This window comes from Ambystoma mexicanum, chromosome 1p, assembly GCF_040938575.1.
Source record: "Ambystoma mexicanum isolate Mex_15411 chromosome 1p, UKY_AmexF1_1, whole genome shotgun sequence".
Lineage (NCBI taxonomy): Eukaryota > Metazoa > Chordata > Amphibia > Caudata > Ambystomatidae > Ambystoma > Ambystoma mexicanum.
The window spans coordinates 90,280,438-90,302,546 of NC_090921.1; the positions used below are offsets into that span (position 1 = coordinate 90,280,438).

A 22,109-nucleotide genomic window follows, 5' to 3' on the forward strand; every position below is an offset into this window, starting at 1 on the left:
GTGGACCCGGACGCGATTTCGGCGGCAGCCATGCCGCCAGTAGTGGCATGGCTACCGCCGAGGTCGTAATGAGGGCCAATGTCTTCCAGTCTGGGAGGTCCTTATCGGGACTGGGAATCCTTGTCCCCGAGAGAGGAGCCACGCCCAGGGAGGTCACACTTACCCAGACCCCTAGAGAGGGTCTTGTGGAGCGTGCTCACCTCCCTAGCCTCATAGGGGGTGGCTCCCCTCTGGGGAGATGGGACGAATTGACCAGTTTCGTCACACCTACATGTGTGCTTCCTCTTGCTTCCAATCTTTCTCTTCTTGCTACATATGCATGGAACACTCTTCCTCCAGACATCCAAGAAATAGCCACACAGATTTGTTCAAAGCCAAATTCAAAGCCTACCTTCTCGCCTCCGAGTTACCCTCTAAACCTATTGCTCATCAGCCTTCAGGCACAAAATGTTCCCTCGCCTCTAACGTACCTATATCCCTCACTTTCTCTGCCTTCACTCTAGCACTTCATCGACCATGGTCACATTCCTAACACAGCTTGGCGTACCGCCCACCCGCACTTAAGTTGTTGATTGTCCTTAATCTATGTAAACTGTGACATATATGGGAAATTCATCCCTTTTACTCAGGGGGGAGCTACACCCATTGAGGCTAGGGAGGTGAGCCTTCTCTGCAAAACTCTGCTTAGGGATTTGGGAAAGCGGGACCTGTTTGGGAGTGGCTCTCCTTTAGAGATGAGAACTACCAAGGTAAAATGATATCTGCCAAAAATATTGTACTCTCCGCCTACATGGGGCCCAGAGAAAGTGGACATGTGATAAAGCTGCTGCTGCTGGAGAACAACATGAAGACAACCTGGAGGCTGCAACACGCAGAGGACTTAGTGGGCACAAAGCCCGCCAAACACTGCCAAATCCAGGAGCGCCGGGGGTGAAACCTCTGTTGCTCCTGTACCGAGAATCACAGATGGAGAGAGATAGACACGAGCACAGGCGAGGCCCAGTGTAGGCCGCCAAAGCAAGAAGCAGCAAAGTGGCAGGTGGAGACAAAAGCCACCAATACCAGAATCACTGACCGTGCTGGTGGAAGCACCAATAGAGAACAGGTATGCAGGCTGCATAGGAAGAAGGGAGTTGGGTGGTTGAACGTGCAGAGAAGCCAAAACCCTGAGTCATCCACCGGCTAGTGAGCCTGTGAACAACTGGAGAAAGGACCGAAGCGTCAAGAATGATAAGAAAACAGCTATGAACGCGGAATACCATGTGAGCCCTATTGAAAAGTCCCATATGGATCCACATCCCACCAGAGATAAACAGGAGAAGCCCAGGGGTTAGAGAAGCCATGAATAGCCTGAACAAGGGACGGAGGTGTCCCGAGGAACACGCCGATGGATACCAGTACTGAAGACAAAGAGAGTCCACGCTACGCCAGAGTGAGAAGGCTCGTGGAGTGAGTTGGGCATTAGGATACAGCAGTGTTGGAGGGGGATAGGTCCAAGCATTGAAACCTTTGCTGAAATGAGTTATCCATTTTTGAACACTTGAAAACCTATCATGAACTTGACTTTGTAACCAGAGGAACTGAGAAACACTTGGATCTTTGAACTTTCTGATTTCTTCTTTTGAAAGCCGCTATGGTAACCCAGGCCAGGAGCTGTGTCCTGGGAGGAACGTTTGATACTGAAAGACTATCTACAGGACAGGTGGTCAGCGAGGAGGCACAGACGACCTCCATTGTGGAAACACTTACCCGTATTTTTGTTTCCTTTTTTATCTAGTGGTACGGTCAGTTAGTTGGATAAGTTAGGAGGAATGACTGATTTTTATTTGACATCCTGACGAACACCTTTGTTTTTAGGAAGGGAATCCCCTTTTAGCAATCGGATTAGTAAGGCATTTTTAAATTTAAATAAATGTTATTGTTGAACCATGTCCTCTGGTCGAGTCTTACTTCTGGTTCGCAACCAAGTCCACCCATGTATTGTCTCGGGTGACTGTTGTATCTACTCTCCACCACAACCTTGTTAGAATGTCACTCAAACTCACCGCGTTGAAGAAAGCTCACTGCTTTCCATCAGACCTGATATCTTAACAATTGTACGTTTATTTGCGATCAAAAGCGCATCGTTTTTCCCTGTATATATACTTAACACCTTTCTTTTACAATGGCAGGGGAGGTTCTGTATACTTTTCATCCCCAAAAGTAACAATCACATTCCACAAGAGCTCTCCCATATACGTTAATTATAGGACCACCTTATTGGCCCGGTCATATCTTTTTCTTGGATCATATGAAGCTGCCAAGCAAGGTGAGGCTACTTATTCGGAAGCCCGTTTCCCCAACGCCATGTCTTTCAACAACAAACAAGTAAGCAGGAAATAAAATGGGATTATAAAGATAATAAAGAAAAGTACATGTTATTGGTAATGGTTTCTGTTGATCACAAACCTCAACAGTTGAGTTTATGCTTGAAAGTGGGCATCCCTGAGACCAATCCGTTTGCTTTTTTGTACATGGGAAACAGTGCGTTTGTTATCCTTTTGAGCAAGGACGTCATAAAATGGCAGGTCTAAAGATGTCAAAGTTAGTCCGTTTTTATGGAAGTCAAAACGTTGCTGGAAAAAAATCCCAGCTTCCTTCTGGTCTTGATACTCTTTCCACTCTCCACTCATTTTATGATTCCCTTCTTCTTTCTGTCAAAAAACAATACTTGTCCTCCCTTACCCTCTCTCTCTCTCTCCCTCTCTCTCTCGCTCACCATCCTTGCTGTCTCCTCAAACTTCTTCACAATATTCTTTCTTCCTCGTCCTGCTGATCTCTCTCTTTCCTCACCTCTATCTGCCACCGACTCTGCAGCATCCCTCACTTCTAATGTTTCCACTCTCCGTCCCACAAACACCGCTCTCCCTCTCGCCCTCCACCTCCATCTCCTTCTGCATTGGATCAACATGCACTATAAAAGTCTGTGATTTTAGAAAATTGAAGACTGATGGTGGATCAATGAACAAGCATTCCAGGGATATATTTACAGTCTTTGTTGTACACAAACACAACGATAACAATACAGGCTACTGGTTTTTCACCTTGAGGGTTTCATCCAGTTACTGACTAGGAGTACTCAGTCCATTTGTTGCCAGAATGTTTAGGAGGAGGCTCCAGGACTAATTGAAGTCATATTTTAACCAGAGTGCAATCTGTGGCGGTCACTAACTTCCTAACTCCTATGTTTGGATGTTTTGTGGAATTGTATGGACTGTTTCCACTGAAGCACTGGTGGGAATGATCTATTGGAACAATCACTCTATATGTGATTTTTTAAAATTTGTTTTGCCTTCCTCAGTTCCAGAATGGATAAGACTTTGTTGTATTCCTTGTTTTGAGACTTTACAACTTGGTATGATAGGGAGTGAACCTTCTGTACCAGGTGGAGGATGACATTGGGTGGGAAGTTTCCTTGAACGTCCTCTGGAGAAATCTTTGAAGGAGGTGTTCAGAATTTTATGGCCTGTGTTTGTGTTAAGACACTGATCACCCAATTGCATTTCTAATACTGGTAGCATCTTGCAATGTAAGCCCGTGCCACGCAACCCACCCCCAGGTACTTTGTCAGTGAAGGGAGGTTGCGCAGTCTGTAGGATTGCTGCTCAGACGGCTGTCTTCTCTTTCTACTCCTTTGTCATCAAGACTTCTATCACCACTAGAAAGGCCAACGCTCTCTCTGGGGGGCACTAATAGAGGTGGAGCACCGCTCATTGAAACTATTCCGAGCAGCCACTAGGTAAAAGGAGCTGAGGAACACCTTCCTTTTGTCTAGAACCACTGATTTCTGGTTGTCCGCTTGCCCCTCAGTTTCTGAATTTCAAAGTGTGCATGAGAACCACATGAGGTGGACTCCCAGAAGGACAATCCTTGCATTTGTTGATGCCCATTTGATATGATATGGCATTTATAACGCACCTATACACAAGTGTTTCAAGGCGCGACAACAAAGGTGTAAAAGAGAGGCTATGGAAGTACCCCTTCCTTTGTTTTTTCATAGATATGTTTCTCTCGTTTTTTATCCGGGTTTATATTAAAAAAGAAACTAATTGGACATAAATGAATTACTAAATTAGCAAAAATTGGAAAGACATCTTCATCTTCTTGAACATTTGGATCTCAGGCTTTGAACCCCCGATCCCTCATTGCTTATTGGCACTACAATACTTGTGTGAGCTCAGCCCTTCTCTTCTAGGTTTTTGACTTCTTACTTACATTGGTTGTGTAATTCATCACTCGTCCTTTGTACTGGGATGAGATGATGGCTTCATATAATAAGTCTCTTCCCTCTCTGAGTCAATCGTTATTTCACTCCAACTCCCATCACATAACTTTAGCCCTGCTTGTTCGTTCGTGTGACTGGGAGGAGTTTTCTCAGAGTGATAGCGTTATCTCGCAGGCCTCCCGGTTCTCCTGCTCCCTCAGGTACCTCTTACTTAATAGGGCAAGTTCTCTCTCTCTCGCTCTCTCTCCTTCTCTATCTCTCGCTCTCTCTCTCTCTCTCTCTCTCTCTCTCTCTCTCTCCCCCTCATTCTTGCCCTCTCGCTCCTTCTCGCCCTCCCTCTCCTTCTCAACCTCACCCTCTCCTTCTCGACCTCACCCTCTCTCTCTCTTTCTCCTTCTCGCCGTAACATTCTCGGATCCGCGTAGGACTCCCTCACCGCACTGGTGCACCTGTTTGGAAGCGAGCCTTGCTCCTTCACGGGAGGTATTGGCGCTGTTCTTGGGGCATCCTGACGACCACCTCCAGCTTGCGGCCACGCCGCCACCGTGTTGCTTGCTTCTTCATCAGTCAACCCGAGACTCTTCCTGCAACTGCACATGCCGGTTCTCCAGCTTTTGGTCCTCGTGCCCGATCTCTCTACAAGTCGCAGGGTCTCCTGCTGGCAGAGTTAAATATGCGTCTCACATCTTCCTCTTCTTGTGCCATTGGATTTATTCTTTCATTGCCTTTAGTCCAAGACAAACATGCCACATTCTTAGGATTATCAGGTATTCCCATGTATGCAATTACATTTGTTGGTGTAGGGAGTTCCTCACAGGAACAGGAGTCCTTGTCCCCAAAGGGGGAGTATCTCCCAGTGAGGTCCTACTTGCCTCGACCCATTGGGAGAGTTAAGTGGATCAGGATCACCTCTCTAGCCACAACCCACCCTCTGGCCAGGCTCTGGTCTAGGTACCCTCCAATCATTTGTCAACCCATAAGTATCACTGAAGGGAAGATTGGAATAGGCCATTTCAGTTAGCCAGCCACACATGTCACTGCACCACCTAGTAGTCCTCCATGTAAGATCACCTCCAGTTCAGTCCCCAAAGCAAAGCCCTGTGGCTATGCAGCCATTAAATGAACAGGCTGCATTTCTGCTCCATCTGAGATTAATGTCATTGGCCTCATTACGAGTATGGAGGTAGCCAGGCCGCTTTTAGCGCCCAGGCTATCCCCATACTGGGTACCGGGTCCGGGTTCCAGCAATGGGGAATTACCAGGCCATTCCGACCTTGGAGGGCCCGGTAATTCCCTTTCCTGGAACCCAGACCCGGTAAATCCCCATTCCCATTTCAGCTCCCATAGGGCTCAATGGGAATGGGGAGGATGCTAACAACGGGCCCGTTATTAGCTCCCTGGTGTGCTAGCGGGTCTCGCTAAGGACACGTGGTTTTACCATACGACCTTAGCGGGACCGGCGAGAAGACCTCGTAATGAGGTGGTAGAGGGTTAACGGCGCTGGCAGCTCCACCGGCACCATTAACCCTCTAACGCCTGGGTCGTAATGAGGCCCCTTGTCTTATAGGGCAGTAATGTATTTACATATCTGTATCAGCCCAAGACCGATAAACCTCAAGGATGCCACAACCACATACACGGCTCAACCTCACTGTGCATCATCAGTGACATCCTTGTGATTGGAGCGTTGAGGCATGTTTAACAAACACCATCAATCTTATGGTGAGTTGAAAACATTCAAGGAAATAAATCTTCTACCATTCAAGGAGGGAACAGGACAGGCCATTTCTGTTAACACATTCCATGGCTCCACCAAGGGAGGACTAACAGCGCAGAAGTCACCACGGAAGCTAACATTTCATTTTAATGGTTCCGACGGTCGTCTCTTGTACATGCGAGGCTATTCGAAATGGCAGGACGGGGAGACGTGTGGGGGTTTCAGGAGTGCTGTGCCTCTACCTCTTCAGAATGCAGTATATCCTGGCTACCCGTGGCAGCAGTCTACTAAATAGCCAGAGTTTTCCACTTTCAAGAATTAATCTTTAAAAGACACAGTGTGATTTTGAGCACTGAATTCCCCTTTGAAATGTGTGGCCCACAAAAAGACTGGGACATGACAATCAAAGAACTGTTGCCTCTATTTCACAGTGGTGTTGCATGACCCTAGGGTGCCGCACAGCACTGCACCGCACTCCCCATCGCACTGTGGGCGATGCACACAAGAGCCAAGGATGTTTCATTTACCGTGCCTGCTGCTTCCTTCTGGCCTCCGGCTGGTTCTTCAGGGCTCTTCTTGCGCTTCTGCTTGTATTTGGAGGTTGATGGCAACTAAAGTGGGAAAAAAACAACAGAACTCAGAGTGGGAGGATGTTCTGCATTGTTCACTTACAGTGACCAGAGATGTAGACAGGATAGTGTCCGAGAGGGCAAGGCTTACCAAAAATCTGTAACTGCCCACTCAGCAGCCAGAACCAATACCTTAGGATTGTGCCAGGAAACACAGATGCAGATGGAAGTGGGCCAGCCACTATGAGTACCTCCAACATGTAAGTCAAGTAGTGTTATATTGTAAGTGTTTCATGACTTAGACAAATCTGTTGTGTCACCAAGTGATTTTAAATTTAGTAAAAGAAAAGAAAACTCTGTCCTCAGACCCAGTATGCAGCAGCACTTAGGTTGGCCACCAATGAAACATGTGCTACCTGCCAGTGCTTAGCAACCTACATTTCTGAAATGACATGCTACATTGCACAGCTCCAAGCTGCTAGCTTACCGTGCTGCCATGTTGTAGGCATTGTACTACTGGAACTAGCTAACCTTTGCTTTTAGGCAAGCTCACAACCTACAGGGCTAAACATTATGGCCCACCACTGAGGCCTCTGGATTGTCACCTTCTTGTGCGACTGCATTGCATTACGCTTGAAGTGTTTGTAGCAACCTGCCTATCCCAGGGTAAATGTAATCCTGGTTTATATTACAGTTAGCATGTGCAGCATCCTGGACATCGCTGTGTGCTGTGCTACGAGCATCCTGGACATCACTGTGTGCTGTACTACGAGCATCCTGGACATAACTGTGTGCTGTACTACAAGCATCCTGGACCTCACTGTGTGCTGTACTACAAGCACCCTGGACATTACTGCGTGCTGTACTACAAGCATCCTGGACATCACTGCGTACTGTTGTGTGCTGCACTACAAGCATCCTGGTGGTCATCACTGTGTGCTGTATTACAAGCATCCTGGACATCACTGTGTGCTGTACTAGAAGCACCCTCGACATCACTGTGTGCTGTACTACAAGCATCCTGGGCATCTTTGCGTGTTGTACTACAAGCATCCTGGATATCACTGCGTGCTGTACTACAATCATCCTGGACATCACTATGTGCTGTACTACAAGCATCCTGGACCTCACTGTGTGCTGTACTACAAGCATCCTGGTGGTCATCACTGTGTGCTGTACTACAAGCATCCTGGACATCACTGTGTGCTGTACTACAAGCACCCTGGACATGACTGTGTGCTGTACTACAAGCACCCTCGACATTACTGTGTGCTGTACTACAAACATCCTGGACATCCATGCGTGCTGTGCTACAAGCATCCTGGACATCACTGTGTGCTGTACTACAAGCATCCTGGACGTCCTTGTGCGGCACAACGTGCACACCTCCTTGTGCCAACTGGTACAGTTACCATTTGTAGCCAATTAATTTAGGCTTTATTCGATTTATAATCATAAGAGCAACCATGTTGTCATTGTACATTATACATCAAACATTATCCTATAGTTAAGATATATGGTTAAAAATGCAACATAAATATCTTCACCATAGATACATGAATTAAAGAAACATATTTAAATACCAACGGCCTCATTACGAGTTGGGCCGTATGCAGGTGGTAAATCTGCTGGAATACCGGCCAAACGAATTTCAGTTACAGCCATTTAGTCAGGCGTATTTCCACCGGATTACAAGTGGAGGTGGCGGTGTAATTCCTCATTTAATGTGAGTTCATTGGACTCAATAGGGCCTTTTTTAGCGGAATTAGCGCAGTGGAATTTACGCTGTGGTAATTCTGCCAATTCTGCAGATATTTTGGCAGCGAGTTGGAGGATGCACCTTCACGATTTTCCTGGAGGCAAATCCTCCACTCCATGGAAAAACCTGTGATTTGGCGAAGTGGTAAAGATGGTGGTAACAGAGTTACCGCCAATTTTACCACTTACCGCCGAACTCGTAATCAGGCTGCAAGTGTATATCCAATGTTGAGAGGGAATGGGAACCCTTCTCAGCCGGGGTGGGCGGCCTACCAGGGAGAGATCCAGAGCCAACCCTACCCATGAGATGGACGATGGCAAGGCATAGCTGCTTAATTATGCATTTCTAGCACACATATATGTCTTGCGAGGGGAAGAAAAGTCCCGCTTGGCCAAGAGAAATAGTCCAAACCCCAGAGAGATGGGGGAATATAAGGGCGGATCAGGAAGCCAGAAGTGTGGGTTATTCGGGTGAGGTCTGCAGTGGAAGTGGATTATGACCAAGAGACCAGCAAGAGGAAGGAAGGAGCAGTGGATTGTCGAGCTGAATGGTGGTCCAGGTGAGCCATTTGCTAGGGTGTGCAAGTGGTACTGCTACGTGGGTGTGCATGTCAGTCTGGCAGGTATGGTTATATAATTATAATTGTACTTGTTTATTTGTAAAGCCCTTATACACAAGTGAGGTGCTTCAAAGCTCTTCAAGGCGGAAACAGAACAAGGGAATGCAGTCATCATTCTTAGGCCTTGAAGAATCCAAATGATCTAACAAAAATAACTAGCGTACTAGGCCTGATGGTATTTCTACTAGAGAAGTGCTTGACAAAGGGTGAGGGGAGAAAAGAGGGAAGGGAGGGGGGAAAGGAACCTACAGATCAATAAACTACATTACTGGTCTGGCGTACATTTCAGATTGCTTGGTGGTTATGTTATGTTATAACCATTTGTAAAGCACATGGCGCTGATGGTTGGTCATCCAATGCGCCTATGCATGAGTGTTTCACGCACAACCAAGCTAGGGATGGGAGACAGAGGGAGGACTGGACAGGCAGACCTGCTAGGCCTAGAACATTCAAGGTTGTGTAAGTCAGCGGGACAGGAAGTGCAAGGGATGTGGAGGGGGACAAGTGCGCCCAGTCCAGCAGGGGCCTAAGTGCCATTATGAAAAAACCTCGCCTGGATTTGGAGGATCCGCTTAACTATGGGCCCATAACAGATACGCCTTTTTTGTTAAAAATTCTTGATCGTATTGCATTGCATGCAGCCAGATCTCGCCACATCTGTACAAGTTTCCTCTCCTCAATCGCCATCAATCGGGATTCAGACAAGGCTTTGGAACCAAGGCCTCTCTATTGGAGCTGAAGTCGAGGCTTTTGGGGCATATTGACAAGGGTCTATCTTCTCTTTTAATATCACTAGGTATGTCAGCCACATTCTATTTGGTTGACCATACCATCCTGGTTTCCAGAATGGCAGAGGCAGGCCAACTTCTCCCCATCTGTGGTTCAATGGATTAGTTCTTTCTTGAGAAAGTCAGGGTTTCTTTGAGGAGGCAGAAGCCTCACCGGTCTTAGTTAATTTTGGAGTGCTGCAGGGAGAGTGTATCTCTCCCTGTTTGTACAACATATTTATGGCCCCTTTCTTCGCCCTTTTCGAGCAGGAGGGGGTAATGTTTTCCAACTACGCAGACGACACTCAGTGTGTCATCCCTATGATCGGTATTCACTCACAGGATGAAGATGAATTTAATAGAGTTTATACTTTGGTAGAGAACTGGATGGTATGTCACAAGCTTGCCTTAAATAGAGGAAAAACAGCGTTGATGATCGTGGGGACTCCATCAATGTTGGCAAAGCTTGTCCCCTCCTACAGCTGCTTTCTATTGGGGGAAGTAAAAATAATCCTGCAGGGAAAGTTAAAATTCTAGGAGTGGGGGGGGGCCGCTGTTGCGCGCGACGGAGCATGGCCGCCTAGATAGGGGCTCCGTGCTGGGCGACGACATTCGTCCTGATTGATGCCTTCACCCATCTGATACCTGGTAAAAAAGACTGGGGGCCACATCCACTGGACCGCCCACCACTGCTGCCCAAGTGTTGGCCCCGAACTCCTGCCAGGCTCAGAGAAAACTATACTTTGTGGTTGGCCGGGAGGCTGTGGAGTCCCAAGCCACCCGCGGCGTCTGCCTCACTTGTCAGTAGCTCCGTGGCTGTGTGGCCTGCTGCGGGGGAGGGGTGGGAGCCCACGGCCCTCCGCCCGCTGGTGCCGCCAAGGGCGACCACTCGGCGCCCCCCCTGGGGGGCCACTGTCATCCTGCCCCCCTGCTGCTCCATACTCTCAGCTTGGAGGACCCCCCCCGCGGCTGCGGTTACACGGAGGTCCCGCGTGCCTTACCCTGGACTGAAGCCCATAGTGTCCTAGCCGGATGAACGTGGCCTGCGGGCGCTCTCTCCTTTCCATCTGTGCCGGGGCGGTCGGGCCTCCCCCCTGGGGCTGTGCGCTCTTTGCTTTGGAGGACCCGGCCCCCTCCTGGCACTCAGTGGCCCTGGCCAGCCCGGACGGTGAGGACGAAACGCTCCAGCACACGCGGTGAGTCCCAACATTGGCACGCGCAGCACCAATGAGTAGCACCGAATTACCCCCTGCACGGGCGCCATCGCCGGGACCAGCTGGGCCCCCCCAAGGCTGTCTGCTCCTGAGACCCAGCGCCACTGCAGCTGGTTCCTATTCCTCTCCCAACTGCTCACTGAATTCTTTATCATACTGTGGGTGTCGGATGAGACACACATCAGGGCCTGGTGCCTAATCGGGGTGTTGGGGTAGTGGGGCCCCCCGCTCCTCCCCCCGATACGTGGGAGACACAATCATACGAACTACGCAGAACTCCTGGCTCTAAGATCTAAACTCTGTGCCCCCTCTCAGGCTTGCTGTGGTCCTGGCCTGGGCGGACGGACTGGACCCCCTCCAGCATATTTGAAACCTTACCACCTGCTTCCTCATGCTACTCTGGCGGCCATAATACCATCTCCCCGCTACACCTCAACACACTGCATACCTGGCTGTGTCAACGAATACATGGGATGTGCTGTCACCATCTTAATGACCAGTGTGGATACACATGCCTAGCTGTTACTACCCCGCCATCTGTAAAAGCTGCATCTGATTTTGCAGTTCCCGGTGCGTACCGGCGTGGCCAGGTGCCGCAGCATTTACTCCTCGTACGAGGCCCTTGTGTCAAGCCCCTCACCGGAGACCTGCAACCTACTCCAGCAAGATCCCCACATTATCCATCATAGGCTGCTCTGACGCGCACAACTGCCCCAGGTCCGGACCCACCACTCAAGCTCAACCTATTACTAAGCAATAATCTTAGACCCCTGGGGTCACCATTTATTAGCCTCCTACCCAAGTGGTTGACTGGGTGCCATTGCCTGGGAGGATGCACACCCGGTGGATACGCCTGGGGTGACCTTGCACAGAGCTCTCACTCGCTATAGATAATGATAATTATGTGTTATCCAGGCGGTATCATGACCAAGGGGGCGGGGAGCAAGAAACAGAGTTCCATCAATATGTTTGCGAAAGGCCCCCAGCCAAAACATCTGAACCTGATCTGAAGGCTGAGCCTACCACATCCACACCTCCGGACCCCGCAGAATCCCAGAAGATGGTTGAATTCATGCGCGAAGGGTTCACCACTTTACACTCTAAGCTTGATGACATGAATGGGACCATATCATCGATTAAGGCCCACATGGAAAAAAAGGATGGCCGGGTAACGGAGATTGAGTCCAGAGTGGGTACTGCAGAGGACGATATAACCTCCCTCCGCACTGAGGTTGCCACATTGTCCAGGCAGGTCGCTGAGGTTGCTAAGAAGAATGAGGATCTCGAGTCTTGCTCGAGACACAATAAACTCTGCATTATCGGCATTCCCGAGGGCAGAATCGAGGGCCCCATGGAGGACTACATCGAACACACCTTGATTCAATTGCTGGACTCCCCTAAACTGTCTCCACAGTTTGCTATAGAGCGGGCTCATCAAGCCCTTACAGCGAAACCCAAACCTGGTGCACCCCCACACCCCATCATTGCAAGAGTTCTGAATTACCGCGACCGGGATACACTACTTAGGGCGCCTAGAGTCAAGGGGGGACTCATACTGGGTTCAGCCAGAATCCACCTATACCCTGATTTCTCGATCTCCGTCACACAGGAGCGTTAAACCTTCATAGCAGCCAAGAGGAGACTACACGAACTGGGAGTTAAATACCCAGCTAAGCTACGGATTGAACACTCTAACCAGGTGTTCTTCTTTACTATCCCAGAGGAAGCATCTAAATTCATAGACAAACACTCCCCAGGATGATCACACCTACTTTGGTGGCAGAGAGGACACTTTATTTTGCATTATGTAGCGTGCGTCTTGTTCCGGGGTGCCCCTATCTGCTCTCTGGTGGAGTGTTCTCTGTTCTCATCGCCATTGTACGAGTATATTGTTCATTCAGGGTTTGATCCCTATGTTCACCTTGTACCTCCAGTCTTAAACATTAGTCACATTGGTACCATGTTAATCTGCATTATGTCCCCAGCAAGGAAGCTATGCCGCCCCACTGGCACACAAGCCCCCAGGCGATGAAGCCACTGTTCTTGGGTTTGTTCTTGGTTTTGGTTGCAAGAAGTTGGGCTTACACTCCTCTAATTGGGAGAGGGTTGTGGGTGGGAAGGGAGGGGGGGGAGTTATAATGGAAAATGCTTGACATGAAGGGAGGGATGGGAGTGTGGGCTCCTATTATGGTGTACGCATCTTATCAATAGATGTTTGCCCTGATACCTACTAGATCCCATGACTCTTGGTTTTCCTGATGGCTGATCATGACATAAGGGTCATTGTGAGTACGGCGGTAGGGGTTTAACGGCACCGGTAAGGATGCTGGTGCCGTTAACCCCCTACCGCCGCATTCCGAGGTCCCTTAGCGGGTCCCACTAGGGCCGGCTGGTTTTACCAGCCGCCCTTAGCGGGACCCGTTAAGGGACCCGTTAAGGGACCATGGAGCTAATAACAGGCCTGTTATTAGCTCCTTCCCCATTCCCATTGAGCCCTATGGGGGCTCGAATGGGAATGGGGAATGGTTTTCAGAATGGGGACTTACCGGGTCCTCCAAGGTTGGAATGACCCGGTAAGTCCCCATTCCGACTACCCGGACCCGGACCCAATAGCACCATGGCTGCCTCCAAACTCGGAGTGACCCCCATAGTCTGCATGAGCTGGAATGTGAGAGGGCTTGGAAACTACAAAAAGATGCGGAACCTTCAGTTATATGTGGAACGCCACAGGGTCAAGATTCTTTTTTACAAGAGACACACGCTATATCTGAAGGGTGCATCAGGTCTGCCAAGAACTGGGGTCCCCAGAGGTACCACACGAGTTACTCCATTCAGAACAGGGGTGTCATGATTATGATTTATAGAAGCATTAAGTTTCAACATATCTTATCTCACGTAGACCCGCTGGGGCGTTACGTACTGCTTTATGGTAAACTGCAGAACAAAGAGGTAATTCTTCTCAATGTGCATGGTCCCAACACTGATGATCCTGAATTTTACACACATTTGGCTTCCCTTCTTGCTGGCTTCACTCTGGTCCCGATCCTATGCGGTGGGGACCTCAATACGATCCTCAGTGTTGAATGGGATAGATTGGGATCCTGCCCCCGCCAACTTTCCAGTGCAGCTAAAGTGATTCTGACCTCCCTACCCCAGTTATCAATATCGGATGCATGGAGACTCATACACCTTGAATCCCGCATGTAATCATTTTATTCCTCAGTGTATGATTCACACTCCAGGATAGCTAGATGGCTCACCTCCGACATACTCATAAGGAGCATCACACACATTTCGATCCTACCTCGGACATACTCAGATCACTCACCAGTGATAATTTCCCTTGATTGGGACTCTGCCCGAGGTAAAACCTGTCCATGGAGGATGAAACTGCTGTTGTTATTGGACTCAGCATTCAATCAGGACCTACAATCTGCTATAGATGAGTATTTTGCGCTCAATAGCGGGTCGGTCCACACGCAGGCTACCCTCTGGGATTCTTTTAAGGCCTACATCAGGGGCACATCCATCTCCAAAGAAGCCGGGATCCTGGGGCTGATTCGGAGAGACATATCAAAGAGTGGAACTGCACTCTCATCCCTTGAGGCCCAATACGCCCAATCGCACTCCACTGAAGTCCTATCTAGTATTGGCACAGAATTAGATACATTTGGCTACACGCTGAACACGAGAGGAAATTCATAAACACTCCTGGGCTCGCCAGGAGATATGGAGAGGGTGAGCGGCCCGGCCGTGTGTTGTCCAGACTACTTCGCCAAGAAACCAGCTCCCCTAATATCCCGGCTATAGAGAAATTTGACGGGTCGCTGGCCCTTCTTCCGCAGGACATCAATGCTGAGTTTTCGGCCTTCTATGAATCCTTATGCTCCAATATTGATGTTGCTCCTACTCCTGAAGTGCATGCTTTCTTAGATAGCCTTCCCCTATCCGTCCTCTCCAACGAAACTCGTTACAAGCTTGATACCCATGTCATGGCTGAGGAAATATTCAAAGCTATTGACTTCCTAGCCTCGGGTAAGGCCCCTGGTTCTGACAACCTTCCATTAGAATTTTATAAGAAATTTAAATAGCGACTAGTCCCCCAACTTCTGACACTCTGAGAGGAATCCTGCGAGCGGGCGTTCAGCCGCCCTCCCTCCATGAGGCCATCATAACTGTCCTACTCAAACCAGGCAAACCCCCTACCCAGTGCGAATCGTATCGTCCTCTTTCCTCATTAACAGTGACGTTAAGATTTATGCTAAGATCTTGACCCTACATTTGGACCCCTACATGTCCCACATTATTCACCAAGATCAATCGGGATTCATCCCTGGTAGATCCACGTGTCTCCATCTATTCTGACTATTTAACATCATTAACAGGACAGACCCCAACACCCACGCAGTAGCGGCGGCCCTCGACATGCAAAAAGCTTTTGACTCAGTTTCATGGGATTATCTTTGGCGTGTGCTTGCTAAATGTAACTTCAGTCCCCGTTTTTTGTTGTGGGTTAAATTATTATACTCTGAACCAATAGCCAGGGTCCGTGCTGAGGACAGATGTTCATCTCCCTTCCATATCACCAGGGGCATGAGACAGGGTTGCCCTTTCTCCCCCTTGATCTTTGCCATAGCCATTGAGCCTCTAGAAGACAGGATACAACAGGTTCACTCGCATCAGGGGCTGAGAATGCTGGGCACACCGGACATAGTATCCCTATCCGCTGATGACTCCCTACTTTTTATTCGCTCACCGGAACACAACCTCGCCCCAATCCTCGATGATGTTGTCCTCTTTGGCCAGATATCTGGGCTCAAGGTAAACTGCCCCAAATCCATACTATTTCCTCTTACAGTCGCGACTCTTCCCTCACTCAACCTCATGGGGTTAACCTGGGCTCAATCTGAACTCACTTACCTGGGGACAGTGGTTGCCCGACAACACGAATTGCTATTCGAGTCTAACTTTAATAATTTACTTGACCACACTCGCTGTTCGGGAAGGGCTAGGCTCCCGCTCTCCCTTGCCGGCAGGATCGGTGTCTTAAAAATGATTGTGCTTCCTCAACTCCTTTACCGCTTTCTCAACCTTCCACTTTGGCCCTGTAGAGAATTCTTCCAATCTCTAAGCCGTACTATTAACACGTTCCTATGGCACTCTGGCGCGGTTCGTCTCAAACTAGATACACTTACTGCTCCAATGGACAGTGGTGGCTTCGGAGCTCCCAACTTCGAGAAATACTGGCTGGTCGCCCAGGCCCAATTTGCGTCACACTAGTTCAACACTACAAATCCTCCTCCACATGTCAGGCTCGAACAGCGGACGGTCGGTGGGCGGGACATTCGCTCCCTAGTTCTCCCCCCCTCCCCCCTGAGTTTTAGCTGCAGCCCCTTGGACCCGGCAGGCACCAAGTTCCTGGCTCTATCTAAAATGTGGGCGCTATCTAGCATGTCCCATCCTTTCATGGTTGTCTACCTCTCTGGAATTTCCTCGTGGGGGTCCCTTCCATGCCACCCCCTGTGGCGCACCTATGGGCAGAGTCATGGTTCGAATCCATCCGTGATGTCAGGACAACTTCCTGGAGTGGGCGGACTTGCCTGAGGTCTGGCTACAATACTCAGGCTTGCGTAGGGTCCTTAAGAGGAGTTACCCGAGCTTTCCCATCATTCCTCCTGACGATCCTATTCTCGCCAAACTCATGAACACTAGTACATCTAGGGGGAGGTTCTCCAGGCTACATGCTCTACTAAAATCCAAATCCACCCTGCCATTTGATAAACTCAAACGCTCTTGGCAGAGGACCTGGAGGTTGACATCACTGGACGGTGCTGGAAGCGTGTGTGTGTGCCCGTACCCACGAAGTGTCATTTAATTCTCGCTTCAAGCTTATCCAATTCAAAATCTTACAAGATTCCACTACACCCCAATCAGGTTACACCACATATCACCAGATCACTCCCCTAGGTTCCCCAGGTGCGGCTTCAAGGAAGCGGCATATATCCACATACTCTGGTGCTGCCCTTCTCTCGAACAATTCTGGGGGGGAGATCTGCTCCACAATGTCCAACATCCTGGATCATGATATCACCCCGTCCCCAATGGGATGTCTGTTCCATGACTTTCCCGGTCTTGGCCGAGACTCCAGGAGATTGGCAGGACTCTGCATGCTTCTCGCAACACGTTGTATCCTATCATGCTGGCTTAGACCCCAGGCCCCCACACACTCTCAGTGGATTGCTGCTGTAACCTGGGCCTCAGACGTTGAGGAGGCTTGGGTGACTCAGCTACCCCCAATGTCCAAACCCAGGAATGTCTGGTCCCCGTTCCTCCTCCTACCTCTTCTCTATGTCCGCTGATGATGCTGATGGATCCTCCAGGTCTTCTTCTCCCATCACCAACCCCACCTCAAGTATGTACTGTATACTGTTCACTTGTATGCCCATTGTATGACCGGGTGCAATGTCTACTATACATGATCGTTTTTGTTGTACACCAAATGTTTCTATTAGTTTTCGGATGCCGGGTGTGGCCTCATGCTTGCCCTACTCTGTAATGTCAAGTGCTATAAATAAAGTTTAAAAAACAAATTCTAGGAGTGGTTCTTGACCAGCTGCTGAGCATGAAGGCTCATGTTGGTAATCTTGTTTCGGCAGTAGTCTACTATGTTAAGTTACTGGCGCATCTCAGACATTTTCTATCCCAGGATAATGCTGAAACTATTGCGAGAGCAATTATTGGCACAAAGATAGATTATTGTGGTAGTCTTTTGGTTGGACTTGGTATCCGCTTTATAACGTCTGGCCGCCAAGATATGATCAAGGCGAGATAGTACAATGTACAACGACCACTCTAACCACGCCATTTTGAACAACTTGGAGTCTATTGGTATATGCTTTACAAATTGACTCCAAGTTGTTCAAAATGGCGCGCTTAGAGTGGTCGTTGGACTATCTCACCGTGACCATGTCTCGGCGGCCAGACGTTCTCTGCACTGGCTCCCATTGGACGCACAAGCCCGGTTCCGACTCTTGGTTATCACCTTCAAATGTAGATTGGGCCTTATGCTTCGTATTTGCAAGACCTTATCACTAATAAGGTTAACAGCAGAACCCTTAGGTGTAATAATCAGAATTATCTGATTCATCCCAGATGTAGAACTAAGAAGGTAGAAAATTGAGTCTTCATTTCTGCAGCCCCTAAGGCCTGGAATCTGTTCCCCCCTGGAGCTGCGAGGGCAGGTCTCATTAGACGTTTTAAAGAAAAAATTGAAAACGTTGTTTTCATAAAGTCCGACACAGCTTTGATTTATGATCTTAGACTATGACTGCTTCTCAGACTACCCCTGTTATTGTGTTTTGTGTTCTGTCCACGCCCTTACGCCTATAGGTCCATGGTTGCGCTATAAATAACTTAAAATTAAAGTAAAGAGTGGTTACCCCTCTTGTGGAGCATATTGCAGTAGTGCCAGGCAGAGTGCAGAGGTCCAGAGGCAAGTGCAGGACTGGCGGGGGACCCTGGGACCTGTGAGGTTCTGGAGGTGCACCAGGCGGCCAGTCAGCTAACTGAGCAGGTTGGGGAAGGGAAGGAGGAAACCAAGTGAAGAGAAGGAGGTTAGCAGGGGAGAGGGAAAGAGGAAGAGAAGAGGAAGGTCTTGAGGAGTTTCAGGAACTTGAGGAGGTCCAGCTCAAGGCAGAGAGAGGTAGATAGGCTTTTCCAGAGGGAGGCACCTTCAGAGGATAGGGATCTACCCCCAAATCTCTGTTTGGAGAAGCGGCTCACCCACAGAGAGTTGGAGGAGACCGAGTGGAGGGCTCTAGAAGGAGAGTATTTGGGCAGAGAGCATTGTAGCTAGTAAGGGTCCCGGCCCCAGAAAGCCTTGTGGACTATGCAGAGGGTCTTGAACTTGATCCTTGTAGCCATGGGGAGAAATTACAGAGCCGGAGAGATGCAGTCCCTGGACTTGAGGTCAAGGATAAGTCTTGAGGTTCTGTTCTGGATAAGTTGAAGAGGTCGGAGAGTAGAAGTAGGAAGCTTGAGAAAGAGACTGTTGCAGTAGTCCAGTCTGGAGAGAACCAGGACTCAGGAGACAATTAGCCTCTGGAGGAAGGTCAGAAAAGGCAGAATACCTCTGAGGAGGTGCATCTGGTAGTGGGACTTTTTGGATATGTCAGAGATGTGAGAAGAGGAGAGAGTAGAATCGAAGATGAGCCTCAGATTTTTTGCCTCACTGGTGGGTGGGGGCACCGGACCAAGGGAGGCGGGCCAAAGTGAGAGTGGGAAAGTGGGAGCAGAAAGGAGTGAATTTGAAGTGGATAGTACTGAGTGAACGGAGGGCCTTTTTTGCATAGTTGGAGTGAGAAGAAGCAGTGGTGTGGGGAGAGAGTAGTAGTAGTGTGGGGGAGGAAGTAGTAGTATGGAGGAGGGAGTAATAATGTGGAGAAGGGTAGTAGTAGGGTGGAGGAGGGAGTAGTAGTTTGTAGGAGGAGAGAAGTAGTGTGAAGCAAGACTAGTAGTGTGGAGTGGGGAAAGAAAATATATAAAAAGGTGGCGGTAAGATCAGGAGGAGTGAAATATTGATGCCACAGCAGGACGGTGGGAGGAAGGAAGAGGAAAGTAGCGTGGAGGAGTGAGAGGATAGTATCAGAGTAGAGTGGGGTGAGAGGGGACGTGACAGGACAGCCAGAATCAAACCAGCGTAAGTGAAAGGCACTACAAAAATTTCAATTTGAGCACTAACAAATGAATAGTGTAGGGACAGTTAGGAAATTATCGAGTGAGTCTTAGATAGAAATGGTTGAGTGGTCATTAGGTCCTCATCAGAATAAGGCAGAACCTAGACAGCAGGGGTCAACGTTCAGTATCTACTAACGCAGGATCAGGGACGTCAGGGTTAGAGTAGAGGGTCAAAACAAGACGAGAGAGAGAGCGAGAGAGAGAGAGGGGGCTCTAGGACCCACAAAAGAAATAAAATGTGAACTTTTGTGCCATCTGCAACACCAAATTGCCACTACTCAGATGTCTAAATCACCAAATTCTTTTCACATCGCAGGGGTCTTCTGATTGCTGTGTGCCTTAAAATGCCATGATCTAATTTGCCACTCATTTACTAAATAAGAGGCTGCCTTGACTTGTCTCATTGCATTAGTAGCCTTACAAAAAGACAAAGCATAAATGATAGAATTAATCCTGTGCAAATATGAAAGTGGCATAATGGGCCTCATTACAAGTTTACCGGCACCCTTGTTTCAGACCAGCAAACTAGGAGTCTGCCTGCTAGGGCCGCTGTGCCAGACAGGTCTGACCCTGCCGGACGCAGTGGCCACGGTAAAAAAAAAAATAAGAAAAGAAAAAGAAAATGTTGATTGCTAAACTGCTTATTCTGTCTTTGTGAGTACTGGTCATGTAACAGCATCTTGATGCCTAAGGGCTTAGTGTGCTCTATAAATGGAAAATTAAAGAAAGATATTTCTAAGTAAAAAAAAAAATTCCCGATTACGAAGTTACGGTCGCTGGCATCTTCGCTCCAGGCAGTCTGCTGAGGGTGAGAGAAGTAATATAGCGGCGATCAGCCTCCCTCAGTGTTTGAGAAGACAAGTGCTGTTCGCAAGCGGCAGATTAATGCTCAGGCTCACTCTGCAGGCACTATGCTGCTCAGCAGATATTGGCTAAACACACACAGCCTCACAGCCACACACAACCTCAGACAGAAAGTAAGGCATCCAGCAGACGCGGCAGGACCAAGAAACCTGATTGATTTATAGCTGGCACATGCACTGTCAGCAGCCGCAGATAGAAAATAAAAGGCATCCAGCAGACAGAGCAGGCCCAAGAAACCTGATTGCTTTCTCACACAGCCCGCATTTCATGTCACTTGGAGGCTGCTTACCCTGCACGTAGCACCATCCTCCCCCCCACCCTTCCTTATATTTAATATTTTTATGTTCCCTCCACCGCGCCCCACTTACCAGTTTTCTTAAGCAGCAACGTCTCATCTGACACCGCTGCGCTTCTGCATAGCTCTCAACTCCCCCGCTTTTGGCGGGTGTCACCCGCCTTGAAAGCAGTGGAATCACCCGTCAAGTCCCTCATACGCCCATTCACTTCTATGGGCTTCTCACCCGCCAAAAAGAATATTGGCTGTTTTCACCCGCCTTGCTGACAAAAAAGTTTGAGAGCTATGGCTTCTGCTCCTGAGCCGTGGCCACCATGGAAATGGAAGAGGGGCTCTGTATGGAGCCCCGCCTTCCATATGCATGGCGACCATCTTGGGACAGTATTTTCATTCATTGAACGGGACGCATGCAGGACCACTTTGGTTACCCGCGGTGTTAATGGCCTAAACACCCTCTCCAGTGTGCGGGATCAGGAGTCATCAGACGGGGTCCTCGTTAATGTCCCTTGTGTGTCTGATTTTCAGTGTTTTATTCTCTACACACAGCCCGAGGGAAAGCCTCCCTTCCCCTGGCCCCTCTCAGGCTTCTTGTTACAATTCACAATAGCTCATACACTTCGCTTGTTATGGGTCACCGACCCAGGTTTCTTCTTTGGTTCGTGTAGGCAGACCTGGTTCACTATGCTGCCAGGTACTTCCACAAGGAATTGCCAAATGGAGGCTCTCCTCCTGTTCATGGTGCGGTTCCCAGACCCGATTCTCTTCACTACATCTGGGTTTTGCTATACCCGGTTCACTATCCTGCCAAGTAGAGTAACCCTTCTTGTTTCTTCTCAATACTGTATTTGAGTCCCAGACCATGGTTATGCAATGTCTTTTATTCCCTGTTACGATCCTGGCAGCCGCTGTTCCTCCTGAGGGTGTACCGGATCCTCTATGCCGGTCTCAATGTCTTCCTTTGCCTCTGACGGCTTCCTTTCTTCTTCTTTTATGTTCACACTTGCCGCAGCGGCTCTGCAGTGTTTCTCCAGGGCGTGTCTCTCAAGATCTGCATGGTCTGATGGCTTCTCTCGCCGCCTCCTGTCGTTCTGTGCATGGCAGACCATATAGAGACACCTGGCAGCAGCTCTGCCCCCTTCACCAACGGGACATCCTACTTACGCGCTGTACCTCCAGGGAGGTTCTGTCAATCTTGTCAGTGCTTTTTTGCTTTAAAGAAATATGTGCCTTGATGTCTAGCACACTCAGCCAGGTTCTGAGGAAGATTCCTCATGGCTCCAAGCCTCCTCCTCGTCTCAGTATTCT

The 22,109-nt window shown here is 48.9% G+C and overlaps 1 protein-coding gene across 3 annotated transcripts in view; it reads right to left on the minus strand.

The window, feature by feature from the left end:
* The window catches only part of NFAM1 (NFAT activating protein with ITAM motif 1), a 435,839-nt gene that overhangs the window by 48,738 nt on the left and 364,992 nt on the right, over positions 1 to 22,109 (minus strand). For all 3 annotated transcript variants that reach the window (XM_069643827.1, XM_069643817.1, XM_069643808.1), the window contains one exon: positions 6,509 to 6,592. In XM_069643827.1, coding sequence (XP_069499928.1) covers positions 6,509 to 6,592 — 84 coding nt within the window. The remainder of the gene's footprint in view (positions 1 to 6,508; positions 6,593 to 22,109) is intronic.